Genomic DNA, 21,423 nt, shown 5'->3' with positions numbered 1-21,423 from the left:
AGCCTCTTTACCCCTACACTGTTCTGCTGTATACCTTTAGGCTATGCTATGTGGTCAGTGCTCTGTGCTGTTTGCTGTCTTGACCTCGACCCTGAAGCCTTTGATACAGGTTCCATTTTTGAGGAGTCACCTCTGCTCTGGAGGTCTGGGATGTCCACTTGAAGGAGATCTACAGGAGGAGATTCCTTTGGAAATCTGCATTACGCTCTCTCTTTGGATCTTTACATGACCTGTGATGGTGGATGTCTGACATGTTCACAGCTCTGAGATTTTAGAGGCCTGTCCCCACATTTTTGTCGAAGTCCTCTGCACTGGAGGATTGAAGTATCTTGGTAGAGCTGAAAGCCATCCTAGGATTCTGGCTGAGTTGTATTTAGAGTGTTGCACCCTGCTCTGTGGGAAGGCTGAGGGGGAACCGGGCAACATGCCCACCCTCAACAGCCTGGGCAAGCTGTGTAGCTCCAACCGTAGCCACACAGTGGACCGCCTCACCCGCATCAAACATAAAAACTCAGTCAAGCGCATGTCCATCATTGAGGACGGTCAAGTGGCTGAGGTGCTCTACCTCATTCCCAAAGTGTACATGCAGCAGTTGCCGTACCTCAACCCTAACGACTATTACCTGAGTGAGAGACTTATCGATCTGGCACCAGGTAGGACTATGGTATGGGGTAGGAAGTCCTGGCAGGGAAAATCTGTCTGTCTGTTGGTGTCTATCTGTCTGTCTGTCTACTGGTCTATCTGTCTTTGTGTCTGCCTGCCAGCCTGCTTGCCTGCATGTATCTATTAATCTCTTTACTCTTCATTAGTCACTTTGAACTCGCCATTGTTTTTCAGAGTTATACAACTAGCTCTACATACTTTTTGAGTACGGTTTGATATTAGCATTAAGTGCTGTGGTCCAAGTGCAGCATCAGTCAAAGCTCAGCGTGCTGTTTGTGAGTAGGCGGATAAAGCAGATTATGAAAGTGAATTGATAAGGCGTTGCACAGAGATTGAGATTACTTCATTTTAATTGTATTGAAAGTGAGTAATTATACCACTTCAGGCACTGCAGCACTGGCCTGTGTGTGTGTGTGTGTGTGTGTGTGTGTGTGTGTGTGTGTGTGTGTGTGTGTGTGTGTGTGTGTGTGTGTGTGTGTGTGTGTACGTCCACGTTTGTGGTGTGTTACGCAATCATATCTTATTTACTCCAAAAAAGTGTTATTGCAAAGTCCAAAATGTATTGCTGTCTTCTCAGAATTTATGTAATATAAAACTTATGCAGGGAAAAGGGCCACAGTCTGCCAAGTAAGGAACCAACATGGTGGTTTACATCAGGATTACAGTTTGGATGAGGACTTTCCTGACCTTATTCGTCCATTGACTGCACGTCAGGCTGTGAGATATGGGCTATATCCCAAATGGAAACCTATTCCCTATATAGTGCACTACTTGAAGTTGATCAGTTGAAAATTATTGATCATTGGTCCATCCTCCGTGGTGGACAGCGTTTTCTTATACTTAGTATGTACATCTATCCACAGCGGGGGTTGGAAAAGTTGCAATGACTTCATTATGACTTATTTTATGTCATGGTCAGGTTGGAAACTGGTTGTTTAAAGATGGATGCCCCAAATGGAAGCCCATTCTCTATATAGTTCACTATTTTTGACCAGGGTCAATAGGTATGTAAGTGCAGTTTGGATGCCATTTGGGATGTACCTTAGATTGTAAGATGTGCATGATAACTAACTCGCTCTTATCACATGACTATCATCTCTGTGACGAAACTTTGAACAAACTAACGAAAAACAAAACAAGAAATACATAATACAGCCTATCTGGTGAACAATACACAAAGACAGAACAATCACCCACAAACAAACAGTGAAACCCAGGCCCCCAATCAGAGACAACTAATGACACCTGCCTCTGATTGAGAGATAGAACTGCCCCAAAACATAGAAAAACAAACATAGACTGCCCACCCAACTCACGCCCTGACCATACTAAATAAATACAAAAACAAAGGAAATAGAGGTCCGTGACAGTACCCCCCCCCAAAGGTGCGGACTCCGGCCGCAAAACCTTGACCTATAGGGGAATAGCTGAGGGGCTGCACTCGGGACAGAGGGACAGCTGCTCGGGACAGAGGGACAGCTGCTCGGGACAGAGGGGCAGCTGCTCCGGGCGGAGGGGCTCTAGCGGCCCCTGGCTGACTGGCGGCACTGGCGGCCCCTGGCTGACTGGCGGCAACTGGCGGCAGCTGACGGGCGGCACTGGCGGCCCCTGGTTGACTGGCGGCACTGGCGGCCCCTGGCTGACTGGCGGCAGGACTGGCGGCGCTGGGCAGACGGGCGGCGCTGGCGGCGTTGGGCAGACGGGCGGCGCTGGCGGCGCTGGGCAGACGGGCGGCGCTGGCGGCGTTGGGCAGACGGGCGGCGCTGGCGCTGGGCAGACGGGAGGCTCCGGCAGAGGCGCCGGGCAGACGGGAGGCTCCGGCAGAGGCGCCGGACAGGCGGGAGGCTCCGGCAGAGGCGCCGGACAGGCGGGAGGCTCCGGCAGAGGCGCCGGACAGGCGGGAGGCTCCGGCAGAGGCGCCGGACAGGCGGGAGGCTCCGGCAGAGGCGCCGGACAGGCGGGAGGCTCCGGCAGCGGCGCCGGACAGGCGGGATCCGGCAGAGGCGCCGGACAGGCCCAGGAATTTGTGTTGGGTTATTAAGCCGGCCCAAGGAGACGCACTTAACTTGGCTAAATGTGCACCCGCACTGGGGACACCGTGCGCTCCACAGGTGGTGGACTCTCCTGGCTGAGAGGCAATTTGAAGTAAAGGCGGACCAAAGCGCAGCGTGGTGGTTGTTCATTGTATTTATTGACGAAACTATACATGAACAAACTAACGAAAAACAAAACAAGAAACGTGAGAACTCAAAACCTAATACAGCCTATCTGGTGAACAATACACAAAGACAGGAACAATCACCCACAAACAAACAGTGAAACCCAGGCTAATATGATTCTTCAGACCTCACATCCCATCATCAAGAGGCCTCATGAGCTGGGCATTTAAAAAAAATAATATTCTCAGCTCGAGGCTCCCCAACCAGTGGCGTGTCCAGAACATTTTGAATGTAGTGGCCAAGGTGGGGCACAGACCCAGTTTAGGGGGGCCATAACATTTTGAACCTTAATCGATGCAAGGTGGATTAGTTCAATATAATTATGATAGTTCAACGCATTAAATGCTCCAGTTTAGGCATGGTACATTTCCCTGTTCAAATAAATCATAAATCACTTCCAAAAGTTTTGTTTGTGTTTGCATTCAAGGTCAGGATTTACATGAGGGTATTATCATACATCAGTAAATTCACTTAAAAGAGCCAGCCAGCGTGTGAATCATACCTTGACACTCGTGGGTCTCTAGATTTTTAAATGGACCAAGTAAAGACGTAATTTAACTGTAAAAATGTATTACTTTTTAAATTTGTCTTGATCACAACCAGTCATGAAGTTTTCATCTGATTGTCAAACAAATAACTTCAAAAAGTAGGTTAAGTAGATTACCTGTGCATGTTCGTCTACTTTAAAATATGTCCAGCATCCGTACAGTGCCTGTCCACTGTGCCCAGGTTAATGAGGCCACATTGTTGACAAAAAAGGACCAAAAAAAGGAAATTACTCTATAGAGCCCAATAATAATTCCTAATAGATCAATAATGTATTTCTATACATATATTATATAGGTTTTCTCGTAATGGTAGAAACAAGCGTCATTAATCACCCACAGACTGGTTAATAATAATGGACTATTCCACCCTGACAGAGTTCCAGTGCATTGTTTCACGTGATATGATTGCAAACGTGACTTTCATTGAAATTAAGCTGCAGCAATAATAAGCTTTCAGAGCGGTGAACATTTAATTTGAACAGAAAAATTACCTAAATTAACGCATTTCTTTAGTAATAAGACAGGTGCTGCTGACAATACTGCCATCGTCTTCTTTTTCTTGTTGTTGATATCCCTACCCAAGGTAGAACATAATACAACCATGTTTTCTCATATCACTAATTTCTCCCATATATGAAATGGATGGGTGTGTAAACATATTTTTGTGGCTACTGTAATCTGCTCTAAGAAAAACAAGTGGGCTCAGACATCAGAATTAGATATTTTGGGGTTCAAGGTTCCTTGAAGGATTTTGTATCTTTAGTCCCTACTCTTGTAATTATGTCAGCTTTTCAATGTGTGGTGATCAGTATCAAATTCTACAACAGTTGGGTGCAGACATTCGGGAGATGCGGCTTGCATGCCAACGAGACCCATTGACTAATTGGAATGTTATCTCACCCTGAATGATGCTGGGGATACTCCAGTAGTGGAATGGTATGTTTGACCATCCTCTTGTTTGCCATAGATTCAGGCATATGTTACAAAATTTGAAATGTTGTTTTTTGCATTGGATAAAAGTAGACTCAGAGATAGAAAATGGTATATCATACACTACAGTTGAGCAACAATGGGAAAGTAATTCTGCTTTGAAAGTTAATCAACTTTGAGAAAATGGCCCTTGAATTTTTGGTACCTACTGGAGAGCTATTCTTTGTCGACACCCATCCAGAATCGTTCACACCCTCTTAAGCTTTGTGAGGCTATGTACTAAACAACCAAAGATTTGAAGCCTAAAGGCTGGTTTATACTATGGGTGTGTTAATGAATTTAATCTGGAATGCCAGATTGTGCTCTGGGCGTTGGTAAACTCAGAGCATTGTCAGATTGGCCGTTCGTAAATTCAGAGCGTTTAGCGCTCTGAAGTCCCGAAGCGCACACTCAATGCTCTGGACGAAAAGTAGGATTGATCCAAGCGTTCTGACCTAACAACAGCAGTCAAGCACCCAAACTAACTGGCTAACTTTGCTAGCTTGCTACCTACTGGACTTCCAGTCACAAATGAGAAAACAGCTCACTCTGGAAACACGTTTTCTACAACTTGATTGGAGTCCACTTATTGTAAATTACATTGATTGGACATGACTTGGAAAGACACACTTGTCTATATAAGGTCCCACAGTTGACAGTGCATGTCAGAATAAAAACCAAGCCATAATGTCGAAGGAATTGTCCGTAGAGCTCCGAGACAGGATTGTATCGAGGCACAGATCTGGGGAAGGGTACCAAAACATTTCTGCAGCATTGAAGGTCTCCAAGAACACAGTCCTCCATCAATCTTAAATAGAAGAAGTTTGGAACCACCAAATCAAATCAAATCTTAATGGTCACATACACATGGTTAGCAGATGTTAATGTGAGTGTAGCGAAATGCTTGTGCTTCTAGTTCCAACCATGCAGTAATATCCAACAAGTAATCTAACAATTTCACAACAACTACCTTATACACACAAGTGTAAAGGAATGAATGAGAATATGTACATATAAATATATGGATGAGCAATGGCCGTGTGGCATAGGCAAGATGCAGTAGATGGTATAGAGTACAGTATGTGTGTATATGTGATATATGAGTATATGTGATGAGTAATGTAGGGTATGTAAACATTATATAAAGTGGCATTGTTTAAAGTGATTAGTGATACATTTACTACATCCAATTATTAATTATTAAAGCGGCTAGAGATTTGAGTCAGTATGTTGTCATCAGCCACTCAATGTTAGTGATGGCTGTTTAACAGTCTGATGGCCTTGAGATAGAAGCTGTTTTTCAGTCTCCCGGTCCCAGCTTTGATGCACCTGTACTGACCTCGCCATCTGGATGATAGTGGGTTGAACAGGCATTGGCTCGGGTGGTTGTTGTCCTTGATGAACTTTTTGATCTTCCTGTGACATCAGATGGTGTAGGTGTCCTGGAGGGCAGGTAGTTTGCCCCCAGTGATGCGTTGTGCAGACCTCACTACCCTCTGGAGAGCCTTACAGTTGTGGGAGGAGCAGTTGTTGTAGCAGGCGGTGATACAGCCCGACAGGATGCTCTTGATTGTTTATCTTTAAAGGTTTGTGAGTGATTTCGGTGACAAGCCAAATTTCTTCAGCCTCCTGAGGTTGAAGAGGAGCTGTTGCGCCTTCTTCACCACGCTGTCTGTGTGGGTGGACCATTTCAGTTTGTCCGTGATGTGTACGCCGAGGAACTTAAAACTTTTTACCTTCTGCACGATCATCTCCTTTGTTTTGCTGACGTTAAGTGTGAGGTTATTTTCCTGACATCACAGTCCGAGGGCCCTCACCTCCTCCCTGTAGGCTGTCTCGTCATTGTTGGTAATCAAGCCTACCACTGCAGTGTCGTCTGCAAACTTGATGATTGAGTTGGAGGCGTGCATGGCCACGCAGTCCTGGGTGAACAGGGAGTACAGGAGAGGGCTGAGAACGCACCCTTGTGGGGCTACAATGTTGAGGATCAGATGTTGTTTCCTACCCTCACCACTTGGGGGGGCGGCCCGTCAGAAAGTCCAAGACCCAGTTGCACAGGGCGGGGTCGAGACCCAGAGTCTCGAGCTTAATGACGAGTTTGGAGGGTACTAGGGTGTTAAATACTGAGCTGTAATCGACAAACAGCATTCTTCCATATGTATTCCTCTTGTCCAGATGGGTTAGGGCAGTGTGCCGTGTGATTGCAATTGCGTTGTCTGTGAACCTATTGGGGTGGAAAGAAAATTGGAGTGGGTCTAGTGTGTCAGGTAGGGTGGAGATGATATGATCCTTGACTAGTCTCTCACAGGAGTTGATGATGACGGAAGTGAGTGCTACAGGGCGATAGTCATTTAGCTCAGTTACCTTGGCTTTCTTGGGAACAGGAACAATGGTGGCCCTCTTGAAGCATGTGGGAACAGAAAACTGGGATAAGGATTAATTGAATATGTCCATAAACACACCAGCCAGCTGGTCTGCGCATGCTCTGAGGACGCGGCTCGGGATGCCATCTGGGCCGGCAGCCTTGCAAGGGTTAACACGTTTTAATGTTTTACTCACGTTGGCTGCAGTGAAGGAGAGCCCGCAGGTTTTGGTAGGGGGCCGTGTCAATGGCACTGTATTGTCCTCAAAGTGAGCAAAGAAGTTGATTAAGTTTGTCTGGGAGCAAGACATCAGTGTCCACGACGGGGCTGGTTTTCTTTTTGTAATCCATGATTGACTGTAGACCCTGCCACATACGTCTCATGTCTGAGCCGTTGAATTGCGACTCTACTTTGTCTCTATACTGATGCTTAGCTTATTTGATTGCCTTGCGGAGGGAATAGCTACACTGTTTGTATTCGGGCATGTTTCTGGTCGCCTTGCCATGATTAAAAGCAGTGGTTCGCGCTTTCAGTTTTGCATGAATGCTGCCATCAATCCACAGTTTCTGATTGTGGAAGGTTTTAATAGTCACCGTGGCTACAACATCACCGATGCATTGCTAATAAACTCGCTCACCAAATCAGCGTACACATCAATGTTGTTGTCTGAGGCTATCCGGAACATATCCCAGTCCACATGATCGAAGCAATCTTGAAGCGTTGAATCAGATTGGTCGGACCAGCATTGAACAGACCTGAGCACAGGCGTGTCATGTTTTAGTTTCTGTCTATAGGCTGGGAACAACCAAATGGAGTCGTGGTCAGATTTGCCCGAAAGGAGGGTGAGGGAGGGCTTTGTATGCATTGCGGAAGGTAAAGTAGCAATGATCCAGAATACTGCCAGCCCTGATAATATTTAGGGAGCCTTGTTTTCAGATGAGCTTTGTTAAAATCCTCAGCTACAATTAATGCAGCCTCAGGATACGTGGTTTCCAGTTTACATAGTCCAATGAAGTTCTTTCAAGGCCATCAAGGTGTTTGCTTGGGGGGGGGATACACGGCTGTGATTATAATCAAAGAGAATTCTCTTGTAGATAATGTGGTCAGCATTTGATTGTAAGGAATTCTAGGTCAGGTGAACAATAGGACTTGAGTTCCTGTATGTTGTTATGATCACACCACGGCTCGTTAATCATAAGGCATACACCCCCGCTCTTCTTCTTACCAGAGAGATGTTTGGCTGTACCGACACTGATAAGGTATCCCGAGTGAGCCATGTTTCCGTAAAACAGAGAATGTTACAATCTCTGATGTCTCTCTGGAAGGCAGCCCTTGCTCGAATTTTGTCTACCTTGTTGTCAAGAGACTGGACATTGGCGAGTAGTATTCTCGGGAGCGGTGAGCGATGTGCCCGTCTATGGAGCCTGACCAGAAGAGCGCTCCGTCTGCCCCTTCTGCGGCACCGTTGTTTTGCATTGCCTATAGGGATCTATCCATTGTCCTGGGTGGTGGTCCAAACAAAAAGTTGTTTCGGGAAAGTCGTGATCCTGGTCATAATGTTGGTAATTTGACGATGCTCTTATAGCCAATAGTTCTTCCCTGCTGTATGTAATAAGACTTAAGATTTCCTGGGGCAACAGTGTAAGAAATAATACATAAAAAACAAAATACTGCATAGTTTCCTAAGAACGCGAAGTGAGGTGACAGTCTCTGTCGGCGCCATGTTACGTTCCAACTCTCTTCCTAGATCTGGCCGCCCTGACAGAGCATCAGAGTTCCTATTTGGAGATGGGAGGACCTTCCAGAAGGACAATTATCTCTGCAGTCCTCCACAAGTCAGGCCTTTATGTTAGAGTGGCCAGACGGGAGCCACTCCTCGGTAAAAGGCACATTACAGCCCACTTGTTCACCAAAAGGCACCTATAGGACTCTCAGACCATGAAAAACATGATTCTCTGGTCTGATGTAACAAAGTTTGAACTCTTTGGCCTGAATGCCAAGCGTCATGTCTGGAGGAAACCAGGCACCGCTCATCACCTGGCTAATACCATCCCTACAGTGAAGCATGGTCGTGGCAGAATCATGCTGTGGGGATGTTTTTCAACAGCAGGGACTGGGAGACTAGTCAAGTTTGAGGGAAAGATGAATGGAGCAAAGTACAGAGAGATCTTTAATGAAAACCTGCTCCAGAGCACTCAGGATCTCAGACTGGGGGTGAATGTTCACCTTTCAACAGGACAACGACCCTAAACACACAGCCAAGACAACGCAGGAGTGGCTTCGGGACAAGTCTCTGATTGTCCTAGAGTCGCCCAGCCAGAGTTCGGCTTGAAATCGGATCGAACATCTCTGAAAATACCTTAAAATAGATGTGCAGCGACACTCCCCATCCAACCTGACAGAGCTTAAGATGAATGGGAGAAACTCCCCAAATACATGTTTTCCAAGCTTGAAGAGCAACATACCCAAGAAGACTTGAAGCTGTAATCGCTGCCAAATGTGCTTCAACAAAGTGCTGAGTAAAGGGTCTAAATACTTTTACTTTGTAATAAATTCGCAGAAAGTTCTAAAAACTTGTTTTTGCTTTGTCATTATGGGGAAAAAAATATTTAATACATTTTAGAATAAGGCTGTAACGTTCTAACTTGGTGTACAGGGAGAATACTGTAAGAACGGCCCATGTTCTGAATTCCACCGCTGTACATTTGGAAAGTGCTGAATAAATAGTTATATTGACTACGTACGTCTTAGCTCGCTTAATCAAAATTAAAGATGGCCTCTTATCCACTCATCATTCCCTTATGCCATAGTACAGTCATGGCCAAAAGTTTTGAGAATGACACAAATATTAATTTTCACAAAGTTTGCTGCTTCAGTGTGTTTAGATATTTTCTGTCAGATGTCACTATGGAATACTGAAGTATAATTACAAGCATTTCATAAGTGTCAAAGGCTTTTATTGACAATTACATGAAGTTGATGCAGAGTCAATATTTGCAGTGTTGACCCTTCTTTTTCAAGACCTCTGCAATCCGCCCTGGCATGCTGTCAATTGACATCTGGGCCACATCCTGACTGATGGCAGCCCATTCTTGCATAATAAATGCTTGGAGTTTGTCAGAATTTGTGGGGTTTTGTTTGCCTCTTGAGGATTGACCACAAGTTCTCAATGGGATTAAGGTCTGGGGAGTTTCCTGGCCATGGACCCAAAATATCAATGTTTTGTTCCTGAGCCACTTAGTTATCACTGTTGCCTTATGGCAAGGTGCTCCATCATGCTGGAAAAGGCATTGTTTGTCACCAAACTGTTCCTGGATGGTTGGGAGAAGTTGCTTTCGGAGGATGTGTTGGTACCATTCTTTATTAATGACTGTGTTCTTAGGCAAAATTGTGAGTGAGCCCACTCCCTTGGCTGAGAAGCAACCCACACATGAATGGTCTCAGGATGCTTTACTGTTGGCATGACACAGGACTGATGGTAGCACTCACCATGTATTCTCCGGACAAGCTTTTTTCCAGATGCCCCAAACAATCAGAAAGGGGATTCATCAGAGAAAATGACTTTACCCCAGTCCTCGGCAGTCCAATCCCAGTACCTTTTGCAGAATACCAGTCTGTCCCTGATGTTTTTCCTGGAGAGAAGTGGCATCTTTGCTGCCCTTCTTGACACCAGGCCATCCTCCAAAAGTCTTTGCCTCACTGTGCGTGCAGATGCACTCAAACCTGCCTGCTACCATTCCTGAGCAAGCTCTCTACTGGTGGTGCCCCGATCCTGCAGCTGAATCAACTTTAGGAGACGGTCCTGGCGCTTGCTGGACTTTCTTGGGTGCCTTGAAGCATTCTTCACAACAATTGAACCGCTCTCCTTGAAGTTCTTGATGATCCGATAAATGGTTGATTTAGGTGCAATCTTACTGGCAGAAATATCCTTGCCTGTGAAGCCCTTTTTGTGGAAAGCAATGATGACGGCACGTGTTTCCTTGCAGGAAGCCATGGATGACAGAGGAAGAGCAATGATTCCAAGCACCACCCTCCTTTTGAAGCTTCCAGTCTGTTATTTGAACTCAATCAGCATGACAGAGTGATCTCCAGCCTGGTCCTCATCAACACTCACACTAACGAGAGAATCACTGATATGATGTCAGGTGGTCCTTTTGTGGCAGGGCTGAAATGTAGTGGAAATGTTTTTGGGGGATTCAGTTCATTTGCATGGCAAAGAGGGTCTTTGCAAATAATTTCAATTCATCTGATCACTCTTCATAACATTCTGGAGTATATGCAAATTGCCATCATACAATGTGAGGCAGCAGACTTTGTGAAAATGTATATTTGTGTCATTCTCAAAACTTTTGGCCACGGCTGTACATCTCAATTGTCAGTCGAAACCACATTTGTTGAAGCAAGTCAACCATATCAGCTATGTTTCTTAAAATTGCAGTAAATTTAGGCTGAATTAACTGTTTCGCTGCCAGACAAGGCTCCGCTGATAGACAGGTGTAGCAGTAGTAAGGATTCACTCCATGGTGCTGCAAAGAAAGCTCTGCTGTTGGGACAGATGTATTTAGGCCTTAACAGTTTTTGGGCCCTGTTTGTCACTGTTATTTTGCAATTAATGCATTGTTTAGTGTTGAGTTGTGCTGTGGCTTTGCTGGCATGCCTCTTAAAAAAAACATGTCGAGTTTTTGCCCCACCGAGATTTACATGATAAAATCGCCACTGTAAGGCTATGTGTAATTTGTCAATATAGTTCAATATATATTCAAATCCTTCTGCTGCAGGATTATTTACCTTCTGCGATGAAAGGGTTAACATTAAGATCTGTCATCTGTCTTTTCCACCCAACGCACATAGAAAGCTATTGACAAGCATTTGGAAGGGGTGCAATGAAGCTGCTATGTTAAAATGACATAACAATTTCTGACAAAAATCTGCTTTAGAGGCAGGATCCACCTCTGTTCACCTAAGCTGCTAGAAAATAAAATGATGAAGCATTTTTTCCCTTCAGAATACAGAGCAAATAAATATGAAATGTGTCATAACTGTAGGTTTTGTCATCCAGCAGATGACACAGTTGACACTACATTTAATGTGAAAACACATTCAGTCAGTAGCCGACCTGAGCCCGACGGGCACCGATATTATACATTTGGTTATGGCCGGGTAGGGCCTGTTTTTTCATCAATACGTATGGGCAGGGCTCGTGTATCACTAAATTGATCACTAAAATGTTGAAGCTGAGACATTTTCTTGTGCTCTGCTGTGCAGTACAGTCATATCTGGTGTCAGAAGTGCTTCAACCTCATCAAATATACAACAGCAGAGATTATTCCACTGAAAATAATAATGTTTTTTGAGTTTTGTCGGAGTTTAGAGTGACGAAAAGTAGCTAACAGCTAACTGTTCTCTTATGTCTCTTCATTGAGCAGTGCAGCCCAAGGGGAGCTGTTGCTATGGATACTCACAGACTCAGCGATGCCATGAGCAGAGTGTATGCAGAGCGAGCTGCATGCAGAGAGCGAGTAATAGACAGAGAAAAGCAGCTAATGGATTTACTAATGGAGGAAGTTATTTCTAATTTCGGGTTTCGGGCAGGGCCGGGCCTGAAATCTGTCAGAAGCAATCAGCCTGGGTAGTGTAGTGTCTTTAAGTCGCAGGCATGGGTATGACTCATGCTTAAAATTCATCCCTGTGCAGGGATCTATCAGTCAGACAGAGACCCTGTATATTGCAATAAGAACATTTCAGTGGAAAGGAGGAATATGGCCTAGGCCTATCTCTTCCTGCCTGCCTGCCATAAGAAGCACTGAGAAGTTCAGTGATCGTGTGATTGTTAATTGGGATTAGTGGGCCAGTGGTGGATCACCTCTCCAATCCCCTCTTCTCGAGCCAACGTATTTATAGGTCTAAAGACATTGGATTGGATTTCTAATGCTCATCTGCTGGATCTGACAGTGGTGGTTGCTTTCCCCCAAAAAGTCTAAGGCATTTTGGGCCGTTTTTCACTACCTTGACACATTGGCTTCTACAGTGCTCCTCCTGTATAGGAGAATCAAGTGCTTTATGGCTTTGGATTCAACACACTCTCAGTTACAAGCAGTAGAATATCAAAACAGACTTTTGAGACACTTATGAGTGATTATGTGTGATAAAGGCAAAAAAGCAAAAAAACTCATTGCTTCGTTTTGTAAGATAAAGCATTGCACACACTGAGGAAGTAGGTTTTGACCAATAGAATCTGATTTTCCCATCGGTCTTGGGTACCTCTATACATTTTAGGGGGCAAAAATATTAATCAAACAAACAGCTATATACATTTTTTGGACTACTGTCCACATCTGTTTTTCAACAGAACAAAAAGCCCAATCAGACAGAATTGCCGTGTCTGTCCCTCACGTTATGCCACAGGTGAAGAGGTCACCCTTGACCCCACACTCATTAGTGGGATTAGATCTCCATCTACTGGCCATCATGTGATGTAGCAGTTGGTCACAGCAATGTCAATGAAATGGAAAAACAGGGTCCTGTACCATCTCTTAGTCTTGTGGTGCACAGAGTAGTACTGTAGTGTCCATCCACATGGTAAAGAGGAGGTTGCCATCTCTGATCCACCTCAGTGGGGTGGTTGGTTGGTCTGGCTAATCATATCTTCTTGACTTAAATAAAAAATATAAATTAGGATTTAGTTGTACATAGTCTTTTTTTGCCACATTTGAAAAGCAGAAAATCCTTAAATACCAACATTCATACTATTTTTTTTCACAAAATGAAAGGTTATAGGTGCTATTGTTTTGTTGGAGTGGTAGGTGGTTGGGTGAAGTTCTGCGCTGTGAAAATGTATCATACAGTAAGCCTACTAGACTACATTTTTATGTTCTGTGCTGTAGCGGGTCATGATGTGGGGGGGGGTACGCTGATCGTAACTTTTTTTGTACAGAATGTCGGCGCCATAATTTCCTATGACCGGAAACAGCTTCTGGACATCAGAACATCAATCACTAACCTCAATTTGGATTAACATTTCTTCCTCTACGAGTTAGCAGCTTTGGATGTTCTCCTTACTGCGGACCAGGCCTTAATCCCGGAGAAAGAGGAAGCAGGGGCCAAAGAGAGGCAGGCAAGGCAGCATCCTGACAAGAATATGCCGGTGAGCAAATAGATCGCCATTGCTTTCTATTCTATTGGCAAACGTGCACTCACTCTAGACTGAACAAGATGGTGTCTACAGACACGGCCACCTTGTTTCTACATCCTAGCCAACTTTGCAGTATATATATTTTTTGTGATATTTCTTACATTATTTGCTCAGAATGTTTAATGTATTATTACCTGCAACCAGAAATACCTTTTGGGAATTGGATGGACTGTAAATCTCCAGAAATTCAAGCAGAAATTTGACTTCCTTGGCCTGGATCCTTTGTTTGATCTTCCAGAGGCAGCTCTATTCATCACGGGGGATGCACCAAAATGCAGACACAGGAGAATAGGTAGAAGGAGTGGGGCCCTAGACAGACTCAGGTGGCATGCATACAATTACTCACACATGTTCAGTCCCTAGACAATGAAGAACACAAGCTCAGAACGAGGATCTCCTTCCAGAAAGAAATCAGGGATTGTAACATACTCTGTTTTACGGAATCATGCCTCTCTCCGGATACATTGTCCCCGTCCATTCAGCCAGCGGGGTTCTATGTCCGTCGTGTGGACTGGAAGAACTCTTTGGGAAAAAGCAAGGTGGAGGGGTTTGTTTCATGATTAACAACTCATGGGGGGATTGTGGTAACGTACAGGAACTCAAGTGCCTTCTGTTCTACCAATCTGGAGTACCTTACCATCAAATGCCGACTGCATTACCTCATGAGAAAATGTTCTTCGGTCATCGTCACTGCCATAGATTCCCCCCACAAGCCGACACCACAACTGCTTTCAAGGAACTACACTTGGCTATGTGCAAACTGGAAACCGCATAACCTGAGGCTGCATTTATTGTAGCTGGTTACTTTAATAAAGGAAATCTAAGGAAAATGCTACCGATATTCTATCAACACATCTCCTGTGCTACACTTGCAACATGAACCCTGGATCATTGCTACTGTCCCTTCTGGGGTGACTTCAAGGCCCTCCCCCACCCTCCCTTCAGCAAATCAGATCACTCCTCCACTGCACACGGCCCCATCCCACCTAGAATATCTATGTAAGAATGCTTTTCATCGACAACAGCTAAGCATTCAACACCATAGTGTCCTACAAGCTCATCGCTAAGCTCAAGGCCCTGGGTCTGACACCCTCCCTGTGTAACTGGGTCCTGGGCTTCCTGATGGGCCAACCCTAAGTGGTGAAGGTAAGCAACAAGACCTCCACCAAGGAGATCCTCAACATGGGGAACCCACAGGTGTGCGTGCTCAGCCTCCTCCTGTACTCCCTGTTCAGCCATGACTGCGTGGCCACACACATCTTCAACTCAACTCAAGTATTCGGCCCCGTTGAACTTTGCGACCTTTTGCCACATTTCAGGCTTCAAACATTAAGATATAAAACTGTATTTTTTTGTGAAGAATCAACAACAAGTGGGACACAATCATGAAGTGGAACGACATTTATTGGATATTTCAAACTTTTTTATTAACAAATCAAAAACTGAAAAATTGGGCGTGTAAAATTATTCAGCCCCTTTACTTTCAGTGCAGCAAACTCTCTCCAGAAGTTCAGTGAGGATCTCTGAATGATCCAATGTTGACCTAAATAACTAATGATGATAAATACAATCCACCTGTGTGTAATCAAGTCTCCGTATAAATGCACCTGCACTGTGATAGTCTCAGAGGTCCGTTAAAAGCGCAGAGAGCATCATGAAGAACAAGGAACACACCAGGCAGGTCCGAGATGCTGTTGTGAAGAAGTTTAAAGCCGTATTTGGATACAAAAAGATTTCCCAAGCTTTAAACATCCCAAGGAGCACTGTGCAAGCGATAATATTGAAATGGAAGGAGTATCAGACCACTGCAAATCTACCAAGACCTGGCCGTCCCTCTAAACTTTCAGCTCATACAAGGAGAAGACTGATCAGAGATGCAGCCAAGAGGCCCATGATCACTCTGGATGAACTGCAGAGATCTACAGCTGAGGTGGGAGACTCTGTCCATAGGACAACAATCAGTCGTATATTGCACAAATCTGGCCTTTATGGAAGAGTGGCAAGAAGAAAGCCATTTCTTAAAGATATAGTGTTGTTTAAAGTTTGCCACAAGCCACCTGGGAGACACACCAAACATGTGGAAGAAGGTGCTCTGGTCAGATGAAACCAAAATTGAACTTTTTGGCAACAATGCAAAACGTTATGTTTGGCGTAAAAGCAACACAGCTGAACACACCATCCCCACTGTCAAACATGGTGGTGGCAGCATCATGGTTTGGGCCTGCTTTTCTTCAGCAGGGACAGGGAAGATGGTTAAAATTGATGGGAAGATGGATGGAGCCAAATACAGGACCATTCTGGAAGAAAACCTGATGGAGTCTGCAAAAGACCTGAGACTGGGACGGAGATTTGTCTTCCAACAAGACAATGATCCAAAACATAAAGCAAAATCTACAATGGAATGGTTCAAAAATAAATATATCCAGGTGTTAGAATGGCCAAGTCAAAGTCCAGACCTGAATCCAATCGAGAATCTGTGGAAAGAACTGAAAACTGCTGTTCACAAATGCTCTCCATCCAACCTCACTGAGCTCGAGCTGTTTTGCAAGGAGGAATGGGAAAACATTTCAGTCTCTCGATGTGCAAAACTGATAGAGACATACCCCAAGCGACTTACAGCTGTAATCGCAGCAAAAGGTGGCGCTACAAAGTATTAACTGAAGGGGGCTGAATAGTTGCACGCCCAATTTTTCAGTTTTTGATTTGTTAAAAAAGATTGAAATATCCAATAAATGTCGTTCCACTTCATGATTGTGTCCCACTTGTTGTTGATTCTTCACAAAAAAATACAGTTTTATATCTTTATGTTTGAAGCCTGAAATGTGGCAAAAGGTCGCAAAGTTCAAGGGGGCCGAATACTTTCGCAAGGTACTGTATATATATATATATATATATAGTACATATATAAAGGTAGTATTGGATAGAAAACATTCTTAAGATTCTAAAACTGTTAAAATAATGTCTGTGAGTATAACAGAACTGAAATGGCAGGCGAAACCCCGAGGACAAACCACCCCCCCCCAAAAAAAAATCAGCATCACACTGATTTCAATGGCTGGCACTTTTATTATATGGCGAAAACCTCCCTGATTGCAGTTCCTAAGGCTTCCACCAGATGTCAACAGTCTTGAGATAGAGTTTCAGGCTGGTTTCTTGAAAAATGTTGTAAAAAAAGTTGTAGTTTTTCTAAGTGGCTCCCATTTTGGCTGTAGTGTTTCCAAGCGCGTGGAGGAAAGCGCGTTCTTGGTTATTTATTTAAAGACATTAACGATTCTCCGTCTTAAATTTGATCGTTTATTTGCGTATTAGGGTACCTAAGGTTTTATTATAAACGTTGATTGACTTGTTTGGTTTAGTTCATTAGTAACGTTTGGGATTAATTTTGTGTGCATTTATTAAGGAGGGAAATCGGTGGATTATTGACTGAAGCGCGCCAGCTAAACTGAGTTTTTGTGGATATAAAGAAGGACTTTATATTTTTGCTTTTGCCATAAAGCCTTTTTAAAATCTGAAACCTTGGCTGGATTAACAAGAAGTTAAGCTTTATTTTGATGTATTGCACTTTGGATTTTATGAAAGTTAAATATTTATAATACTGTATTTTGAATTGGGCGCTGTGCAATTTCACCGGATGTTGGCCAGGTGGGATGCTACCGTCTGGTTAGACTCTATCAGACCAGAGAACGTGAAGACCAGCATGACTAACAGTGTGAAGGTGAAGACTAGACAATCACATGTGATTATTTAGTTAGTTAGTAAAGAAATAATTCAGCCAATTTGTGTATCGCTGAATCATCATGTAGACTAGGGTTCGTGCAGATTTGAAGTTAACGACGTTCAGAATGAGACTGATATAAGGTAATAATTATTAATGAATGACTAATATGATAACGATATATTCTGATATTCTTGAGTTAATTCGGGAAACGATAACTCATTAAACCAACTTTTCCGTGGTGGCCCAAGATTGCTAATGAGTTAATTGTTGCGTGATTAAACATGGTTAAATGGTTAGTTGAGTTGATAAAATAATCGGCATCACATTAATGTTATTCACGTCACGACATTTTGGAGGCCCGTGCTTGGAATCTAAGATAGAATGAGGCCTTCATCTTGCATTCAACCTATATGAAATTGAAAAACAGATTACGGTATACACCCAAATTATGTTATGCACCACTGGAATTGTAGACAGGAATTGTTGGTTGTGTGTGTCACCATTTGAACAAGATACATCTGGAGGTTGCTTCCTTGTTGTTTCTCTGACATAGTCAGCTCATACTGTAGGAGCCGGCCAGTTTAGGTATTCTGAGGAATAGAAGAGTAGGGCCAAACTTAGTTTTCTGTCTCTCGCGACTCAGGAGTGAGTAGACTCGGTCATGATTAATTTCTTGAGCCAGACATATGGGCTGGCCATTGAGAGAAATTTGAGTAGATATATTAGCTTAAAAATGTATCCGAAGCAAATAATTATCTCTCCACCTCTTGCGTTTTGGTAGCGTGAGTAGAAAAACTATACTTTTCAGTTTCTGCGTGTTCCGGTAAAACATCGCAAAAAATAAGACCAAAAGGGTTTGAACGTAAGATGTTATTAGTAAAACCGTTCTCTTGTTGAAGGGGGTCCTATGTTGTGCTTAAAAGTATACAGATAGGATTAGCTTGCACTAGATGCTAAAGCTAACAAATGCAGAGCAACCATTATTTCTGTGTGACATCCAAAGTATGCTCACGTTTATTGAAATGGGATACACTGTATCATATCCTCCCAATTTCAACTTGATTGGATATTGTCGTCTCATTCAATTTAAATAAGAAGTTAAAGTTGCCAGACTTACCTTTTCAGGTGGATCTTTTGAATAATATCCACATTTCTTGTTTTCTACAAATGAGACAATTTTAACAACCCCGCTCAAGAAATAAGCCCACAGGCTTTGTCTATAGACTCTGATACAAAAGTTGCGACGAAAAAGGTCTCAAGCTTCGCAAAAGCCAAATCCACTCCAAAAACCCGATATATCGATCTGCTTTCACCTTGAACAGAAATGCCAAATCGCGTCGTTGCAAACAACCCCTCCACTTTGTGGGGAATATGTCCACTAAACGCATTTCAAAACGGGCTAAACAATATGGTTCATCTCTCAAACATTGTTTGATGATCTCAAAAGGGCCAACTAAAAGTTGGTTAACAAGGGAACGATGCGAAAATACACCCCAAGGTTTCACTTCGAGTACCTTGCCTCTCACATTGAGACTCATGCTGAAACTAAACTTTCAGGACGTATAGCTTGTTCACCCTGTATATGTTACCAGCCTTGAATCTGAACCCCTGGTACGCGATGGAGACTTGACGGATCGTTTATTCCAACTGATGGATTGGAAAACCAACCACGTATGCTCACAGGTCATAGTGCCACATCGACTGACCACACTGTCTTCTCCTAACACTAGCTGTAACGCAGTAATCTACTAATTAGGGGTATCTGTCAAAAGAACGCATTGAGAAAAATACTTTTCGAAACCTCTTGGGGCAGAATCCGATCCAAGGAGATATTACGATAGCTCGACACATTCTATCAGCAAACCTGATTGACCATTATTTTCATGATTTCAAGCCAGCAGTTTCTGTCCTTAGGACACTTACGCATACACCGCGGACGTATCAGGAATAAAAGCGAGTGTACACTGCTTCCGATGATACATGTTCTGCTTTGTGGGGGACTGTCACCCCTTACAATGACACTAACGGCGTCAGTCCCGCAACTGACCTGATGACTCCCACTGGTGAAACACTTTGCGATATCACAGACAGATATCTTTGTCTCAGTTCGCAGGTACTGAAGAGGTTGCCACACGCGGAAGCAATAGTGACTGACAGGCCTCGACAGCCACTGAGCATTTGAAGCACAAACACCAGGAGATTTGGTTGAAAGGTTGCAGCCAATCTAATAACAGGCTGACTACTCGTACATAGGGTCCGATCTTTTAGTTTGTGCCTCGGATACCAACACCAACCACTGGTGAGGGTGGGGGTTGGGGTGGGGGGTCCCAAGACACAAAGGGGGGGAATACTAGCCCAGACCCAATATGAGCCTCGTCAAGGCCGGTGATGGGTTAGATACTAATTGCAACAACCATTGTTACGAGATTAATTTAATCACATAATCAATTCAAAGTATTTAATTGATTTGATAAAATAATCATCATCACTTTAATGATATTCACGTCATGACACAGTTCATATGAGGAAATCAGACAATTTAACCTGATGACGGGTTAGGGTTCCCTTTTGGGAACGACCCCTCCCACGTTCAGCTGGAACGTGGCGCATGGAACGCAAAAATATTCTTAGAAATATTTAACCTCCACACATTAACAAGTCCAATACCTCAAATGAAAGATAAACACCTTGTTCATCTACCCAGCATGTCAGATTTGTTAAATGTTTTACGGCGAAAACACACCACATATTTATATTAGACCACCACCGAAACGAAGACAAGAGGCAGCCATTTTGTCCCAGAAAATATAAAATTATAAAAGCAGGATTAAAAAATAAATCATTCACTAACCTTTTGAAAGTCTTCATCAGATGACAGTAATAGGACATGTTACACAGTAAAACATTTTTTTCAAAAATATGCCATTTATATCCATAAATGTCCATTTACATTGAATTCATGTTCAGAAAATACTCAAAAATGTCCGCAGAAAATATAGGTAGCGCCGCAAGATAACGTAAATAGACATCATAAACTTTGACTAAATATACATGTTCTACATATAGTTAGAAAGATACACTGCTTCTTAATGCAATCGCTTTGTTACATTTCTTTTTAACGTTACAGAAATCGCTCACTATTCAATATTCTGAGACGGCGCTCAGATATAAGCAATATTTCTCCGCTATGTTGGAGTCAACAGAAACACACAATTTCAGCATAAATATTCCCTTACCTTTGATGGTCTTCGTTCAGAATGTACTGGAAGGGTTCATACTTACCCAAAACATCGTTTGGTTTCAAGTCTTGTGTCTTTGTATTAGCATCTGCTAACAATATCAGCTGAAATGCACCCAAAATGTCCTCTGGTCCGGAAAAGTTGCGCATCAAAACTTCAAAATTACATATTATATGTCGACTAAACAGGTCAAACTAAGTGCAGAATCAAGCTTTAGGATGTTCTAAACATACAAAACAATTTTCAATTCAACCGGTCATTGTTAGTTCTACTCCAGAGTGCTGGAACAAAGGAATGGCTGGGACCAATTCGCACCTAACGCACAGGTATTTTCTCGCGGCACTCACTCAATTCACTCCCATAGGGCCAATTCTCGCGGGATTTGAACGATTAAACGCTCTACTGAATGAGGACATCTAGTGGAAGACATAGAAAGTGTCCCCAGATCCATAGCTGGTTGGGAAGGGTGGGGGTGATCACGTCAAAGTTGGCCCAACTTTCATGACCACAAA

General features: G+C 43.5%; 1 protein-coding gene across 1 annotated transcript in view; it reads left to right on the top strand.

Annotated features, from left to right (window-relative positions):
- Positions 1 to 265: 265 nt before the first annotated feature.
- LOC139409112 (actin-binding LIM protein 1-like) overlaps positions 266 to 21,423 on the top strand; it is a 118,761-nt gene continuing 97,603 nt past the window's right edge. Inside the window, exon 1 of the mRNA XM_071153839.1 lies at positions 266 to 653. Coding sequence (XP_071009940.1) covers positions 425 to 653 — 229 coding nt within the window. The 5' untranslated portion in view covers positions 266 to 424. The remainder of the gene's footprint in view (positions 654 to 21,423) is intronic.

Source organism: Oncorhynchus clarkii, chromosome 1 (assembly GCF_045791955.1).
Source record: "Oncorhynchus clarkii lewisi isolate Uvic-CL-2024 chromosome 1, UVic_Ocla_1.0, whole genome shotgun sequence".
NCBI lineage: Eukaryota > Metazoa > Chordata > Actinopteri > Salmoniformes > Salmonidae > Oncorhynchus > Oncorhynchus clarkii.
This window is presented reverse-complemented; position numbering and strand designations above follow the sequence as displayed.